The 18,918-nt window shown below is 25.0% G+C and overlaps 1 protein-coding gene across 1 annotated transcript; it reads left to right on the top strand.

Annotated features, from left to right (window-relative positions):
* Nucleotides 1-11: 11 nt before the first annotated feature.
* On the top strand, nucleotides 12-16,201 carry LOC129963146 (integrator complex subunit 11-like). Its single transcript, XM_056077249.1, has 18 exons — nucleotides 12-213; nucleotides 1,727-1,738; nucleotides 3,400-3,485; nucleotides 5,047-5,117; nucleotides 5,195-5,306; nucleotides 6,334-6,450; nucleotides 6,581-6,679; nucleotides 7,531-7,704; nucleotides 8,825-8,944; nucleotides 9,033-9,128; nucleotides 9,320-9,442; nucleotides 9,712-9,801; nucleotides 11,256-11,418; nucleotides 12,095-12,208; nucleotides 12,956-13,017; nucleotides 13,175-13,323; nucleotides 14,090-14,213; nucleotides 16,055-16,201. The coding sequence occupies exons 1-18, from the start codon at nucleotides 186-188 to the stop codon at nucleotides 16,115-16,117; spliced, it is 1,803 nt and encodes a 600-aa protein (XP_055933224.1). The 5' UTR covers nucleotides 12-185; the 3' UTR covers nucleotides 16,118-16,201.
* Nucleotides 16,202-18,918: the final 2,717 nt, after the last annotated feature.

Here is an 18,918-nt window from a genome sequence, read left to right as displayed (position 1 = left end):
TAGTACACCGGCATTGTTATTGTTTTGTTTATAATCTAATATTGTGTGATAGAGTTTGGATTGTTCTTATTCTTAAATAGCCTAGTTTTATAACAATGATTATATTTTTCATGAACGTTGAAAAAACACATACTTTATAAAATAGATTAGTAATATTTTATTTTACTTCGATTACAATTTTAAAAATGTCGCAGATAAAAGTTACTCCTTTGGGTAAGCAAATGAAAAATTGTTACGTTATGAAAAACAAAATGATTTAGGCTGTAAAATTATTTCACAAAAACTATTGCTACAATAAGTAAAAATATGTTACGAAACTATTTAGGCAGTAAAATTGTTTCACAAAAACTATATTATACTTAATAAAAACTATTTAAAATTCTCTCGACGAACTTTCTTTTTTCAGTTGATGGCGTTTAAAAAAGACAATGGATGTTTTTAAATCTGTGACAATTCTTAATTATTTCCATAAGCTGGAAACAAAATGCATGATGGTTAATGTGAAATTATAAAAAAAAAAATGACTTAACAAAACATTAAAGTATATATTTACTAAAAAATTTATTTTCATGTCTGCATATCATGAATATTTTTCTTACAAACTTAAGATATTTTTAATGTTTTATTGTGCAAATTTATACAACCATAAATGAAATTTATATTACTGTTAATAAAGATTTTCTTTTATTATTAATATCTCTTCTCATTTAAACTACACTTTGCGTTTAGTCACATACTGTTTCTAAAAGAAAATACTCTTTCAGAAAGTGTTATTGCATTTATTTAAATTAAAATAATAAAAAAGTTTTCATTTCTTTACTTTATTTTTAATCTTTATTTGCATTTTATGTGTATACATTTTTTTATAATTTAAATACATTTTTAGTGTTTATTTATTTTGATGTTTTAATGACAGTTAGATCACTGTTTCTTCTCGGAATTTTTGGAATAACTTTTAACAAGCTAACTTATAAAACTTAATTTGTAATACACATGGAAAAAATGAAACAATATTCCTTTCTAAATACAAATATATGTTTGTTTTTTTGGGGGGGGAGGGGTTGTATTGTCCCTTTTTTATATTAGTTTTGAAAATGTATAAATTACTTCATTCATTTGGATTTAAATATATATAAAATTTCACATTTTTATTTTAAAATATCATTGCTGGAAGAGGATTTCTGTATGTAATTTATTTTTAATTATTTAACTTTTTTCAATCATGAAACTAGAAAAAGAAATCTATATATTAGGGTTTATCAATTACAAAATCTAATTGGGCAGGAAATGTGTTTTGTGACAGTTATTACTAAATTACATAAATTCCTGTGTATAATTCTACATTTAAAAAAGTTATGAACATCGTTGCTAATAATCTTCCACCATGGATTATATGGTAGTACAAATTATTTGTTGAAATTTTTTTTTATCAGGGCTAAAAGTAGCACCTGTGGATTATACTTCACTGCAGAGAATACATAAAAATTATGATATTTCCTCCCTTTTTTTTTTTTTTTTTTTTCTGTTTGTATTTAAGTATTTTAAGGAATTGACTTTTTAAAGAACATTATGCATAAAAGAGTTTGACCTAATTTTTTTAACAGTAAAAGACCTCATTTCAAAGTCAGGAATGGTGGTGCAATATGTCTTGTTCATGATTTTTTTTTTTTTTTTCTAATTTATTTTCACATAATTTGTCTGAACAAATTTATCTTTCTCTTTTCAGGTGCTGGACAAGGTAAATGAATATTTCAGTGCAATTATATGAATGAAGTTGCTGGTGATTTGTATCATATTTTATTACTTTTCCCCTTATTTTGTTAGCAGAAATTTCTTTTTAAAATATTCAATCCATAGATTGACTAATTTAGTAATGCATATTCAATAATCATCTTATTAATATCTTAAATATTATTTTTTCAGAATACGGTGTTAGGCTATTTTTTTTCTTTTTTTATTCTTTAAAATGCTAATGTTATTTTCATTTTTATTAATTCATTTCATCCCAAATTAATTATTTGAATTTTTAATAGCCTATTGTAAAACCTTTAATAACCATGAAAAATTATTTCTAACTTTTATCAATTATTTTTTATATTATATCTGCAATATATTATGGTTATATTACTACATAAAATGAATGAAAGTATTCAAATTATATTTCATTTATATCTATTTATTTTTTGCTTTTATTATCACTGTTAAAACTTATAGTATGAAAGGAAAACTTTCATGAGAATGTAATTAAACTGCTTATTATTGAACTTCGTAATATTACATGACATCATGTTATTTATTTATTTATTTATTAAGGTCAATCCAGTGTATCACCTTGATTCAGTGAAAATGAAATGCCTGACATGTTTATATTACATTTATGAGATCAACTTTGAGCCTTTATAACAGTTTTTATAATACCACTGGGATAATTTGGAAAACTGGAAAAACAAGGAATTTAGAAAATCAACTAAGAAAATGCTGGGAAATTTGAAAATTTTTATAAAACCTGAGAAAATGCAAGGAATTTTAAGTTTCTTAGTTTCTCTCCTTCCCATATAAAAAAAATACCGATCTAAATATTGCAAGAATAAAACTGTAGATATCTTTTCCAAAAATGAAGCAATACCATTTGCAATTGTGATAAATTTTGCACCATTTCTATTCTCTTTCTCCTTGGCAAATAAAAGACCTTTTGTTGTTGAACAAAATAATTTTTTTTTAATTTTATTTTTGATTCTTTTTGTTTCTAATTATATTTAAGTTATTCTAAATTTGCAAGAGTATTACTGTTTTTTAATTAAATTATTTTACTTTATTTATAAGTAAAGGATTTTTTTTAATCTGATGTCTATATGTTAAGCTAATTTAATGTAGTAACTTAAATAACACTGCTGTCATATCTTACAAATAAAAGCTAGTGGCTGAAAATTAAACTGTTTGCTTTCATAAAATAAATACTCTTAGCATCAGTTAAAATTCCTTGACTGCCAAATGTGGTTTGACTTGTATTATAATTCCTTGTGTTTTAACTTGTGTAATAAAAATAAATTGTATTTTTTTAATTGTTTAACATCTTTGTCAGTTAGTGAAATAGATATCTATCCCTCCACCTATCTGAACCAGAATAAAACATATTAATTTCCATTTCTGAAAAATTTTAAACTATTTTGTTGCTATGATAAATTTGCTTGATCATGGTAAGGAGAAATTATACAGTTTTTATATATGTAAATAAAAATAAATAACTTTAGTAATAAGCTGAAAAATGGTAAAATCAATCATATAATCTTTGATTATTTTTTTTTTAATTTTAAATATAGATATAGATTAACACATGTGTATTTTGAATTAGGAGAATTTTCTTAAATTTCAATTTTATATTGTGTATTTTTTATTCAGATGTTGGAAGAAGTTGCATTCTCTTGACTATAGGAGGAAAAAATGTTATGCTTGATTGTGGAATGCATATGGGTTTTAATGATGATGTAAGAAAAGTACTTTTTTTATTATGTGATTATTTATTATATTTATGTTTCAATGAATTTGTAGAAATAACAATAACAATAGCCTGAATAAAAACTAATTATTTCAATTTTCACTCAATAATTTTATAAAAAATTATATTCAAAATTATGAATACCCTAAAAAACTCAAATTATATTATATCAATATACAGAATTTAAAATAGATTCATAATAACAGCAATAAAACAGATATGCAAAAAGAAATGTAAGGATGTGAGATTTATATGAAATTAATATACAATAAACTCTTAGTTATTAACAGAATTTATTGATCTAGCGGCTACTGATAAAACAAGTTTACAGATTGTCCACAAAATTGCCGAAAAGAGATGCAAGTCATATGAAGATGCTTTTGATTTTTTTTAATTATTATTTAGATAGGGATTTACGCATGCAATTATGAATTAGTAAAAGTGTTGTTTTACTTTTGATAACTGACGTCTGGGGATGTGTTTTTGTTTTTTGGTATTGAAATATTTTTTTTTATTGGGAGTTTATTTCTTCCCCCCTCCCTGTAATATTTAGATAACAAATATGAATATTTGAAAATTTACTATACTCATATCAAGAATGATTATAGATAAGGTTAATGCAAAAAAAGATATGAGTATTACTATCAGTATGATTTTTAACCAGTAGGTGATTTAACCTGAACAGAGTATCCTGAGAAATGTGTATACACTTTTAAATAACTATTGCATGAATAATTAATTATGTTCATCAAAATTTTTTATCTCAAATTTTAATTAGAAAGTACAGCTTTGTGTATTCTTAGTTGTATTTCAGTTGGTTATGTTATTTAATCAGGCATTCCAAACAAACCAATGGAATTTACAAAGAATGCTTAGCATATCAGTTTGCATTTGGGCATGTTTCCTTTCATTAATTTTTTTTCAAAATATGGATTAATGTTAGACTAGTTCTGTAAATATAGTATTTCATATACTCCATCAAAAATAAATCCATTTGAATGAAATGTAATATGTATAGAAGGGAAAAGGATTCTATGCTACCCCTTTATTCTAATTATTTATCCTCCCAAATTGCATCAATTACCTTTGCATTACATTAATGATGCTGAAGTTGTTCCAACCCACTGGAAGTACAATTCTTTATTTTCAAACATCACTTCAATACATATAAAATTGCATTTGTATTATAAATTAAAATAAATATCATAGGTCAAAAAGAGAAATCTTGTAATAGTTAGACAACAAATTCACATGATGTTCTACTATCAAATGACAATAATCAGTTTTAAGTATAATAATGATGATTGACTGAACAATTATTTTGGTGAAAAAATTTTGTAGCTGTGAAATGTATCATATTTTATTAGTCAGGGTCATGAAACTTTGATGCATTTTTATTATTATTATTATTTGTAATAGCTATTCAAATTTTGTAATTTTTGGAAGCACTTTGTATATTATTTTGGAAAATTGTAATTGTTCTGAAATGAATATCCTTTAAAAATTTATTTAAATAAAAAGTAATTTATTATTTTTTATATTTATTTCAGCGAAGATTTCCGGATTTTTCATTCATTGCGCAAGGAAATTTAAATCAGCATTTATCTTGTGTCATTATCAGGTAAATTTTAAGCATAGAAATTATACTGCACTGTTTGTTTCATGTCATAAATACCATACTAATGTGGGTCTTTATAGTCATTTCCATTTGGATCATTGTGGAGCCCTTCCATATATGACAGAAATGGTTGGCTATAATGGTCCTATTTATATGACAATGCCTACCAAAGCCATTTGTCCCATTCTTTTGGTAAGAAATATTTTTTTTTTCTTTTTTCATTCTAAATAAATAAATCTGCTTTATTGAATTGCCTGTATTTACTTTGTCTTCCAAAATAATTTCAATATTGTAATATAACTTTTTTTTTTTTTTTTTACAATTCTTTAAAATGTAGCTTTAATGACATTATGACTTTAATTTAAGCAGTTGTTATGTAATTTAGTGTATTGTTCTTATTTACCTGAATGGGATTTTCTTCTTTATTTTAAAAATATTATAACGGCATTTGAATTTACATTATTTTAAATTAGAAGTTTTTCTTAATACAGTTTTTGTGAATTTGTTGACTCTAAATAAAGTTCATCAGTTTGAATATTTATAAATAATGCATTCACTATAAATGAAGTGTATTTGTATAGTATGAACAAATGAGAACGATGAGCTGGTATACAGTAGGATTAATATTAGTTTTTTTCATTACTTTTTTTTTTTTTTTTTTTTTGTAATCTGTTGTAAATACACTACAACTATATTTACAACAGATTAGTATTGGCGGCAAATATTTTGAAAAACATACCTATGATCAATGTATATCTGCATCTCTTAAGGAAGCGATAAAAATAGTCAAAGAATTTGTACCAAAAACATTGAAACTAATTTTAGATAACAAATGATGTAATTCTAAATGTTTTACTTTTTTCAATACCTTACATTCATCATACTAAATGCATAACCATAATTATTGAAAGAAATAGCTGTTGGCATTTAAATGTATTGCAGTAGTTTAGAATATGATTATTTGCTAGGGCTGATAATACTGCATCTCATTATTTTATTTTCCTTATGTAAAGCAATGACAAAATATGTAATATTATAATTTAATTTTTTTTTCTATAACACTTTATTTTAATATGCTTGTCATGTTCAAATGGGATTTTAAGTAATTGTTGATTTATTTCATTAAATTGGTGAAATGCTTTTGTGTATTAATTTTTAAGAATTTATTTTAAATCATATTGGTTTATTTTAAATCATATTTACTTATCTTTTATTTTAGGAAGATTATAGGAGAATTACAGTTGATAAAAAAGGTGAGACAAATTTTTTCACGTCTACTATGGTAAAAGACTGTATGAAAAAAGTGACAACAGTTGGTTTGCATGAGACAGTACAGGTAAATTATTCTATTTTTCATAGCTTGTTAACATATTAAGTGCATTTTGTTTTATTTGTTAATTTTAGTTAATAATTTCATTTCTCATATTAATTCATTTATTATTAAAGTACATTTATATTTCAAATAGGTAGATGATGAATTAGAAATTAAAGCTTATTATGCTGGTCATGTGTTAGGAGCTGCCATGTTTCTGATTAAAGTAGGATCTCAGTCAGTTGTCTATACAGTGAGTTGTGTTTTGCTTCAAGCTATATTTGCCCTTAATTTTTTTTAATTTTTATTTCAAAGGTCTATTATAAGTCAGCTATTATAGTCTCAGTCTATTATAATTTGCTTTAGGAAGTAAACAACAAAATAATTTATAGAAATTGCTGAATCGTCTTATGTTTTTCAAACCAAAACTAAATAGGATTAACAAAAATGGAGAATAATAAACTCCTATCAATTAATGTTTTCTTTTAATAGATTTTGATTGATATTTAAAATCTGCTCCTGATGTGTTTCACCTTATTTTGAGGAAATATTTTTATTTTGTAAATGAATGCTTTCTAATTTTTTTAAATGAATGATACATATATGAAGATATTAGTGAAAAATACTATGCTTCAAGAATTTTTTTATTGAAATATTAAATATGAAATATTAAGAAGGAATGAAATATTAAAGCAGAAGAATATTTTAACTCATTAAGTGATGAATTAATTTACAGGCTTACATATTATTATTTCCATTCAAGTGTCAATTAAAATATTAACATAAAAGATAAATGAAAAAAACTATTCAATTTTTCTGCTATTTGTGTGTAATTGTTTTATAAACATCTTATTTATTTTAAAAAAACACTTATGAAATTTATCAAAAATATCAATAATATAATTTATCATAAATAATAAAATAAAATTGATCATAATTATTGAAATATTTCTGAAAATTTAGTTTTCCAGTGCAGATTAACAATAAAATGTTTGCCAAAAGATGACCAAAAATAAAGTTACTTTATTTGATCATTTTACTTTTACACTAAAGAAAAAGTTATTTTATTACAAATGTGTTCTTTTTATTATTCATTCATTTTAGGGAGATTTCAACACTACTCCAGATCGTCATTTAGGAGCAGCATGGATTGACAAATGCAGACCTGACTTGTTGATAACTGAGTCCACTTATGCCACTACCATCAGGGACTCAAAACGTTGTAGAGAAAGAGATTTCTTGACAAAAGTCCATGATTGTGTAGAGAAAGGAGGAAAGGTAAAACATAATTCTTAGCTTTAAAAAAATATGTTCTTGCATTTAAATATATGTAAATATATATATTGTCTTATAATATGCACCATCCTTAAGTATTATCTGACTTAATGTACTTTTGTCAACAATTTTACTTCAAGAATTTTCAAATTTGAATTTGGTTTGTTTTCAACAGTTGTTTGATTTGATCTTTTTGATTTAAAAATTAGTAAAAAGTTTTTTACGTATATAGTTTTTATATTCTTTGCAAATATTCTCAAGCTGACCAAAGTTTTATAAAATGAATTATTGATTCTTATAAAAGTGCTTGATTTGACACGTATTTAAAGTGCCAAAAATTAATGCCTGCAGAATTTTATTTAAACCATCATTAATATTATAAGTTATGAAAGTTATATGGTTGCATAATATTTAAAAGCAGTTATAAAACAAAATAATAAATGTTGATTGTCACAAAAATCTACAAAGGAGATAAGTTTTGTCTAATTTAATACTTGTTGACTTTTAAATTATATTTTTTATTATCGTTATTTCTTTGCTGTCAAAATGCAATATTAAAGCATTTTTAGAGGGATATATTTAAATTCAGTTTCTTTATATTAAATGCAGAATAATAAAGGTATTGAAAATTATATATTTTAATGTTTGTTCAATCTCAAACCATTTTATAATCAGACAAATTTTATGGGTGGCATTTCAAGAAATGTTGCAGTATTAGTTTTTACTTTGTCTAACAATTTGCCATTTTTCATTGAATATGGACCTTTATATGTTATCCTATTTTAAAATGCAAGCCATTCTATCAAGGATCAATTGAAAGCTAAATATCCTATACTTTAACAGCAAATTCTTCTTAGAAATATTTGTGTTTACTTTTTAAATAGTATCTGATGTATAAGAAGGCTTGGAAATTTAAAAAAAAAAAAATGACAACATTTTTGTCCATTTGTTTTCTGCATTCAAAATACCATCTTCTGGCTTGACAATATGTATTGCATTATATTGAAAATAAATAAATTTCCATGCTTATCTTCATGATGAAATTGTCATAAAATTTTTCTGACATTGTCTTTACATTTTGTTCCTTATTTAAGCTGACTTATCATGCACATTCATTTTTCAGGTGTTAATTCCTGTCTTTGCATTGGGTCGAGCACAAGAAATGTGCATTCTTTTGGAGACATACTGGGAAAGGATGAATCTGAAAATTCCAATTTATTTTGCTGTTGGTCTCACTGAAAAGGTAGCAAATTATGTAATTCAAATGATTCTTCATTATAAAAATTTGCACAGATCTAAAATTGAAATGTATGCTTATTTTTACTTTAAAGGCAACAACTTTTTACAAGATGTTTATCACTTGGACCAATCAGAAAATAAAGCAGACTTTTGTTCATCGAAATATGTTTGACTTCAAACACATAAAGGTATTCACATTCTGTTGTTATTTCAAATTTTTAGTTTAAGTTTGTGATGAATGAAAGCAAAAATAAAAAGTAATTACAGTAATATAATATTTTTAATTAAATCAAAAATAAAATTAATGCATATTTATAATTCAAGATTAGAACAATTGCATTCAATTTTTGTTATATTTTAACTTTTTTTCTTTTCCCAGCCATTTGATCGTGCTTATGTAGACAACCCTGGTCCAATGGTTGTTTTCGCTACTCCTGGAATGTTGCATTCAGGACTTTCAGTCCAAATTTTTAGAAAATGGGCTCCTAATGAAAATAACATGGTTTGTGAATATTGTTTTTTTTTTTTTTTTTTTTTTTCCTTGCCTATTTTTTAAAATTTTATTTATTCTTTTCAAAATTTATGATTTCTATTTTTTTTAAATAAAATGTTTTTTAATTTAGTTTTAAAATTTTTATTTTTCCATTGTAGTTTAAATTAAAAAAACTGTTGTAAAAAATTATGATTATTAATCTAATTATAATTAATTATTGAATTCAAAATGGATATTGTTTTGCATGTAGTATATTGTGTTTTTCATATTTATTTCAGTTGATTATGCCTGGATATTGTGTAGCAGGAACTGTTGGACACAAAGTCATCAGTGGTGCAAAGAAAATTGAATTTGAAAATAGACAGATTGTAAGTTGATTTCATTTTTAAAAAATATATACTTTTATGATATCTACTTTAATTCCAAATTAACTGCAGATATAATGTTATGATTGTTACCTTATTATTAAAGAGCACTGAAGATTGATGGTGAAATTATTGGTTTTGTCATAATATTCTTGATTGAATCATAAAAGGGAGTTAAATCTTAACAGGGAATTTGTTGGAGATAAGAAAAATTATTTTTAGTACCTATTTCATATGTAATACCTAAAAAAGTATATTTTAAAATAAAAAAGATTGATCTTTCTGTTTTTGATTTTTATTTGTAGATAATGATTGTGTAAACTTTTAATAAGAAGTCGTTTACTAAATATTTACTAATGCAAAAAATAGTAAAATTTCAAAACTAGAGAGTTTTGACAAGTTTTTTTCAATTTATGATAAAATATATTCAAGTCAGTTTAGAAATTTGTATTCCAGCACAAAAATTGATGTTTTAATTCTTTCTGAAAACATAAGTTCATTAAGCACTCAAATTAGAATTGTGAACAATATACTTTTCAATACCAAAAGTCATAAATCTATCATGTGTTGATTTTGGAAAGCAAATGTGTAATCTGAAAGATGGCCAGAACATCTATCTCACTGTTATTATACAAACATAATTATTTTTATTTACTGTTGAAATGGAAGCCTATTTCAATTAGGTAAATCCTGTATATTTAAAGTGGCCAAAATTTTGGAATTTCAACCCAAGATGTTGTAGATGCTTGAAAGTGGGGGAGTAGTAATAGATTGCAGTCTGGAATATTTGGGCTGTGGGATAGAGGACAATAGTTAGTCAAAACATATTTACATCAAGATCTAGTTAAATTTAATTTTGTACAAATATAGATGTTGCATAATTGCTAGTTAAGATTAATAAATAAGTTACTGAAATAAATAATTTACTATAATATATAACTAACATTTTAATGGAAAATGTTAGTTTGAAAATAGGAAACTTAATTTAAGAAAAGTCTCAAAATGTGCATTGAATAGGTCACAAAATACCTAAATTTGCCATTAGAGAGGAAAGGGGAGACTGCAAATTATAAATCAATACTGTCACATTTAGTTTTGGCATCTGTTATGTTATTGTTACTAATGTCATCATAATCCTCCATACCGAACTTACTGTTCAAAAGAATTGTAAAATAAAATTTACATTATTCACCTAGGTTAAATTTTGGAAGAATTTTTCAGAAACTAATTTTTTTTTTAAGTTCAATGAAATTAACTTTTTTAAAAATCTAATACAAATGCAATATATATTTTCATTCCATGATGTTGAGTCAAAAAATTTGGACTTTGTCCCAATTAATTCACATCTGGTCACTTAATAAATATAAAAATATGTATTAAAATATTTTTTCCTTTACCTAAAGTATTGCTATATTATTTCTATTTTTGAATTAATACTAAAAAATGTTCTTTTATAGGTAGAAGTGAAAATGTCTGTTCAGTACATGTCCTTCAGTGCCCATGCAGATGCTAAGGGAATCATGCAATTAATTCAACACTGTGAACCTTCTAAAGTTCTGTTGGTGCATGGTGAAGCCTCCAAAATGGAATTTCTCAAGAAAAAAATTAATCAAGAACTTGGTATATCATATTTAGTTATAAAAATTGGCAGTGGTCTAGAATTTTAATTTAACATGAATAGTGCTATTTCTTTTGTTATGTTTATTTGAGTTAATGAAATGAATGAATAATATATGGGTTTTAATTTCTTGTGCTAATTTAGTATTGATAAACTTCTTAATAAGATGTTGAATTTTAAAAATGTTCTTTAATATCCAATTAATTATTTTCATATTAATAATATTTTTATATAGTGAGAAATGAATTTCTTAAATTTTGAATGAAATCAAGATTTTCTCTATCTTTTCTCGACTGAGATTGAAAGTTTTCTTAATTCTCATGATCAGTCTGTTTTTTTACATAATGAATTTTATGCAAACTTTTAGAGTTGTCATATAAATTTCTGAAAGCAGATTAATCTGATAACTAAAAGATAGTTTTCATTCTGCCTAAAGAGTTTTCATATGGATATGAAAATATTTATATTTTTGTTTAGCTGTTATATAATTGTATACAGTTGAATCAATTCGTGCTGATGTATTGAATGTGACCAATATAATTTTCAAATCCATCACAATGCATTTGCTCTTGTTGCGTTTCATTGCACCAAAGCACAAGCAAGCCTGCACTTAAATCATTTATACAGTTCTTGCACCATAGTGAATTTACTCCCAATATTTTTTTTCACTATTTATAGGCAAAGAATGCTTCATGCCTGCCAATGGAGAGACAGTCTCATTTACCACTCCTGTCTCTGTGCCTGTGGATACATCTCTTAGTCTGGTGAAGAAACAACTCTTCCAGGAAGGAGGTACAGAAGTTTCAATTTATCTTTTATAAAGATACACAATTTCATTTCATTTTAGTTTCAAAAAGTACTAGGGGATTCAGTTCCATCTTTCAACAGGATTATGTATGGTTTACTTTGTTTACTTAGAAATATTGTATTGTTTCAAAATATATGAAGTAAAATCACTGTATCTAAATTTGCAAATATCAATTCTTCCTCTCATTCACATTTAGTCGACACATTTTATAAGAAAAGTAATACTACATGTGTGGCCTATTTCTTGAAAGGGAAATTGTAAAACAGATAAAAATTGCAAAATTCTAATGCTACTGAAAAGCAATTGTCAATAACGATAATAAAGATGTTTAAAGTAAATATATGTAAATTCATATTTTGAATGCATAAGCTTGATAAATATGGAGAGAAAATAATGGCTGTTATTAATATTCTATGATCATCATTTTTTTAAAATTTTTATTAATAATTTGTATTTCAATTTAATTTAATTGTAATTGAATTTTATTTAATACTTTGTAATACAGTTTATAATTAATTATATCACAATGAATTATTAATTTAATGTAATAATTGTAATATAAATGCAATACAATTAACATTTGTATTTGCCATTTGGATTAACTACAAAACAAATACTTTATATGTTTAATCAAAATTGTGTTTATGCTCAATTTTAAATGTATGAGTTATTATTTACTCTGCATTGATAAAATATATAAACTTTTCAAGATTAATATCCTTTTCTTACAGGAACAAGTAGTGTGACAAAAAGGAAGAATATTCTTCATGGGATGCTGGTCATGAATAACAATGTAAGCTGTGTTTATTTATTTATTTTTAAAAATTGTTTTTCATTTCTGACTTTTTTTTTGTTATATTGAATTTTTTAAAATGATTATATCAGATTTTTTCATCATTTAATATGCAATTTTTGTCATTTAAAATTTTTTTTCTTTATTTTTTGAGCAGAAGATCCGTTTAATGGAACCAGATGATGCAATGTCTGAATTGGGTTTAGTGCCTCATCAAATACGTTTTACTTCTACAATATTCATTGATGATCCTTCAGGAGCTCCTGCCTCTAGACTGACAGATGTTATCTTTTCAAAAATAAAAGGGTACATATTCTTTACATCAGTTTTTTTTTTTTTTTTTTTCCCCCTGTGTTGTATTTTATCACAGAACAGTCGAATATCAATGTCATATAAATTCCATTTTGTGTCATCTGTAATATTAATATGTATTTGAGCAAAATTAAGGACTATTTTTATGTTGAACATAATTATTGATATTCATGTTAAGAAGAAGCTAATTCTGGTTTATACATTTAAAAAAAATTGATCTTTTAATCTTTATTTTTTAATCATTAATTATATACACATATTTTATTTAATTTATTTTGATTATGAAAAGCAATGATCCACAGTAACATGTAATAAGAAATTTTATTGTATAAACAAGCAATATAAATTCACTAAATACTTTGATTTTCTGTATTAATAATGTTCTGTCATTGATACTTAAAGTACTTATAAACCATAACAGTTGACTTTACAGCAGATTATAAGAAAAATATTGTTTTTTAAAATCAGTTTTCAATCCTGTCACTGCAGCAGCCATATTGGGTATATTTTACAGTAGCAGATTTATTTTTTATAGCTTTTCTTTACTCTGATATTTTTTTTACATATAATATTTAAAAATGAGAGTATCTCAGCGCCTTTGCTGTATATAGAAGAAAAGAAGAGCATATTTCTCTGCTTTGAAGAACATCAAAAAGACTATCTTTGCATTTTTATCATAAGGAATTTATTAATGCAGTATCTAGAATTTTAAAATATTTGTATTAAAAACAAAATGTTAATACTTTTTGTTTTGTTTCAGTATGCTAGAAAACCGTGTTGTTCAGTTGGCTCCTGACTGTTCTATTACTGTGGCTTCTGTACTTATCAAAGTAGATGTTGGAGAGGATGATACAAAGAGTATTTGCGTGTCCTGGGGATATCAGGTAAAGCATATATTTAAGGTTTATTTTTAATTTCATTTAAACATGATTCTCTGATAGTTAACCCTGTTAAATAGGAACCTAAATATAGTTCATTTAACTTGAAATCATCAGAACTTTCCCCCCCCCATATTTGAAAAATAAAAAATCATATTTAAAATAAGTTTTCCTCATAGTTGTTAAAAATTTCTATTATATTAATTTTCTTTGTAAATTGCCATGATGCAATGTTTATTTTTGTAAAATAGTTTTTGTTTCTTTAAACCAGTATGTATTTATTTTAAACTGTATTTTGTTTTTGTTTTTTATTTTAAAGGTTTTTAACATATGAGCTACCATGTAGTTGAAAGGACTGAAAATCAATATTAATATATCAAAGCCATGTTAAGTGGACCTTTATTTTAAATAGTTCTCTTTGATTCCTTTAGGAACTTCCCTGTTTTAATTTAAAAATTGGATGTAAAGGAGGAAGTTCTAAGTCTTAGGAGAAATATATGCTTGTATAATTTGTGATAGTACTCTTTAAACATTAGTCAGCTAACACTTTGTTGTATTAATTCTGTACTTGAAAGTGAAGACTTCTATTCTCAATATCTGTTAACCTTTTTTTTTAATTATGAACTGTTGTATAAATTTTATATCTAAACATCAGATTGTGATAGATATAGAGCAGTGTATTTTAATCATGTTACATTTGTTTTATTTATTGTGCATATGAATCTTCCTAATGGAATCAAGTCATATGGCATCATAGAGCCATTAAAAGCATGATATTGCAGGAAATTTATTTAAAATTACACAATGTGCAATGCAGTAATGCAATTTCACTTTTTAATTCCTCATATTAATTTCATAGTTAATTAATTTCTTTAGTTTTTTGATAATGCCTATCTTCTAAAAACAAGAATATTATCTTTGTGTATTATGAACCACATTTAGTGATTAGCTGGTTCTTCAATAACATTGACAGTGTTTGATAAATTGTAACAGACAATAAAGTTCATGTTATTTTAATTCCTTTATATCTCTCCTGTCCATTATGCCCATGAACCTTCTTAATGAAATCGAGTCCTATGACATCATAGTACCTTTAAAAGCATGTCTGCCGAATATTCTACTTTGAATTGCACATTCTTTTTTGCAGTAATGAAATTTTACTTTTTGATACCTCATGTTAACTGTATAGCTAATTAGCAGAATCTTTCTTCCTTAACTTTCAACAATAGGAAAAATCATATGAATTAATTATTTGGTGGAACAATGAAAAAGGTTTGAACTCCTTGTTTTGTTGCTTAATGGCACTTGTCATGGACAAGCCCACTGATGAAAATTAAGCCGAGTTTTAGTGTCGCTTGTTTCTTGAACTCCTTTACAACGTTAGTATGTATTGTTAAACAGTACACACAAAAAAAAAAAAAAAATTGTAAAATTTTCAGAAAAAAATTGTGCAACTGCTGAGCTAGTATCATGTAGAGATAATTTTTTTTTTTTTTAAATTTTAATGCAAAAATTATTGTTTAATGTATTATTGTTTTTGCTGATTATTGCAGAAAAACACCAAAATCTTGATTTTTTTTTTTTTATTATTATTATTATTCAATGAAAAAATTGTAATAATCCCTCCCAGGTTCACATTCTCATGCTCAAATTATATTTCCTTCAAATTTGATATTCTAGGTCAAACTGTATAATGTATAGGGCTCCAATAAAGAAGTATTGTTCTTTATTATTAATAGAGATTGTGGCTAATGTCTTCAAACTAATTAATTTTTCTCATAATTTGTCTCAAACTCATAGATGTGAGTATCTCTATTGTTATAATATATATCTGTACTTTTTTCTAGGATGAAGAACTTGGAAAGAATTTACTCCCTGCCATCAAAAAATGGGCTGATGAAACAAAGTGATCCTCAGATTTATTTTTAATTTTTCACTGTTATGTAAATAATGATGTATATAAAATGTTGTGAATAAAAATTTTTTTATAGAAAGCATTGCTTTTATTTTTAACTTGAATGATATCTAATGTGAAGGATTTAAATTGAAAATGAACCTGTTTTCTTAAAACCATTTTTGTGTTGGGTTTTGCTGACATTTTAGTTTATTTTAAAATTTCTAAAGATCATATAATACAAGAAACTATATAATTTTTGTACTTTTTATTTTTTAAACCACTGTTTTTTAATAAAAAGCTAATTAAGGTGAAAATAAATAATCATAATTTTAAATAGATTAAATTATTTATAAAATAATAGAATATTCCTATAATTTGTTTCAAGTAGATGACATAACTTTTTCAGAAATTTTGCTTAAAAATGCATCTGATTAGTTGTAGTTCTTTTTTGCAATCTTGGAATGCACAGTTGCCAACAAAAAAAGAAAAAGGGAATACCTCTGTGACTTTTTTATTATCGCATCTTCACAAAATCATTATTATAAATGTTGCTTAAAAGGGATAGGTTTGTTTAGGTAGACAAACTAAGTTAATTAACTAGTATCTCAAAATTTTTCCACTGCAAAAAGTTTTGATTTCTGAATAATTCATTCCAACAGGCCTTTTTATATATTTGTATCATTTTTTTTTCTGAAATATGCAATAATTCTTGAGGTATGCTTAATTTTGTTTGTTGGGGGGGGGGGGGAAAGAAGAAAAAAAGGCCAGCCTACAGGGAACCTTATATTAAGTACAACTCAGCATGTTAATAATATGAAAAAACTTCTCTCTTTTGTTTATAGAAACTTCTGGGAAATAAATAACATGGTTTGGATTTAATATAAGTTTTCAAATTATAATTTTTTGTTTTGTTTTGTTTCTACTTAAATATTGAAACATTTCCATTACTTTTTAATCAATTCTTCATTCATCCCTTTTAGTTGATCCCAGTGTAGGAAATTAACAGCTATCTTCATTTTTATGGTGAATGAAAAATGTTGTTTAACTTTCCCCACCCCTTCTTTTTTTTTTTTTAATCTCTGATTGGCGATATGTGATTACTGTAAAGACTTTTTAAACCATTTAAATTATTAGCCTTTATTAAAAGTAGGGGGGATTTTATTTTCGGATGGAAATGTTTGTTAATAGGATAGACGATTTGTTAAGTTTCATAATATTCTTTTATTATAATAAATATACTATACATTTTCTTTTTACATAAAATCCAACAATATTTTAATTATTTCAATGCTTTAAGCAAATGCTAAATGTTTATTTTTTAATGAACTCTTAAATGATAAAATTTTAAATTATGGAAATAAAAGTTAATTAACCGAATGAAATTCCACTTTATCTGCATTATTATAGATCTGCATGAGGGTAATATATATGGTGATGAAACAATATTTGGAATAAATATTTTTTACTTGTCGGAATATGAATTATACAGGGTTAAGAGCTATAATTTTCAAATAATTGATTTCTAGGTTTCAGCGAATCTTCATATTTCAGATTACTCTGAGTCTGATATTTGAAATTACAACCGTCTGTCTGTGAGCATGCTAGCTCCAAAATAAAGTGGTTAAAAGAACGAAATTTGTTATTTAATTTTTTACATTGAAATCATTAATTTTTATGAAGTTTTAGAAGAAATCGTTTAAAAGAGGTCTTTCTATCAAAGCACCTAAATCTGTGCAAATATAATAAATAAAAAGCTAGGTGGATGGTGGTTCCTTAGATTTCTATTTCATTTACTCGCAAACGATAACTGCTGGTAAAGCGTACAAATTGATTGTACATTCCTGCTTGATAAATATATCCTGCAATTAAAATATATATCGTTTAGATGAAAACAAAAAAGCATTTTTTTTTCAAACAAACAAGATAAATTGAAACCTTATTTTTTTTTTGCGATATAATTCTGAAATATGAAGTAAAGATTATATGATAAATTGAAATAAAAATTGATTGTATATTCCTGCCGCCAGTCGTCCTGCAATTAAATTATATATCATTTAAGTTTAAAAAAAAAAAACACTTTTTTTCTTTCAAACAAAAAGCACAATAATAAACAAGATAATTGAAATCTCACTTTTTGCGATATAATTCTGCAATATTTTCTTTTGTTCCGAGATGCAATGGACGCAAATTTGATCTTGAACCTAACCACACACAACGACATTGGATGAATGTTTCTAAGAAAATATCACCCATTAGAATTGTGAGGTTTGAACGCAGTTAAGCATCGGGATATACTTTGGCGACATATTGCAGCACATCATCCATCTCTTAGGTCTATTCTTGAAATTCTTTTATTGAGAATAGGAGAATGGCTGGATAATTTAGTACTCAGTTATCTAGACATTGTGTTGACTAACCGACAGCACATGACGGCTCAATTTTCTTAAAATATTATATTCTACATTCTTAAGATATCGTATTCCATATTATAATATATTTTCATTTTGATTATTATAAGAGATAGGAATATATATATATATATATATATATCAAAACGTTGTGGACGATTAGAAATAGCACGAAGTCATATGAAAACAGTTTTAATTAATATTATTTCATTGTGGTATAACTGATTGTGGAAAATCGCTTGTTCACTCGGAAAGCTGGATATTAGTTATTAAGCTATTAACAGGGGATGTATTTATTTAAAATTTATAGATTAAATATCTTTTTATTTTATTAAACCTTAAAATTAGTGATTTAACGGAGTCCTTCAACAATAAAATACTGCGAGGACAAATTAAAAAATGCATG

The sequence above is a fragment of the Argiope bruennichi genome, chromosome 3 (genome assembly GCF_947563725.1).
Source record: "Argiope bruennichi chromosome 3, qqArgBrue1.1, whole genome shotgun sequence".
Classification (NCBI taxonomy): Eukaryota; Metazoa; Arthropoda; class Arachnida; order Araneae; family Araneidae; genus Argiope; species Argiope bruennichi.
This window is presented reverse-complemented; position numbering and strand designations above follow the sequence as displayed.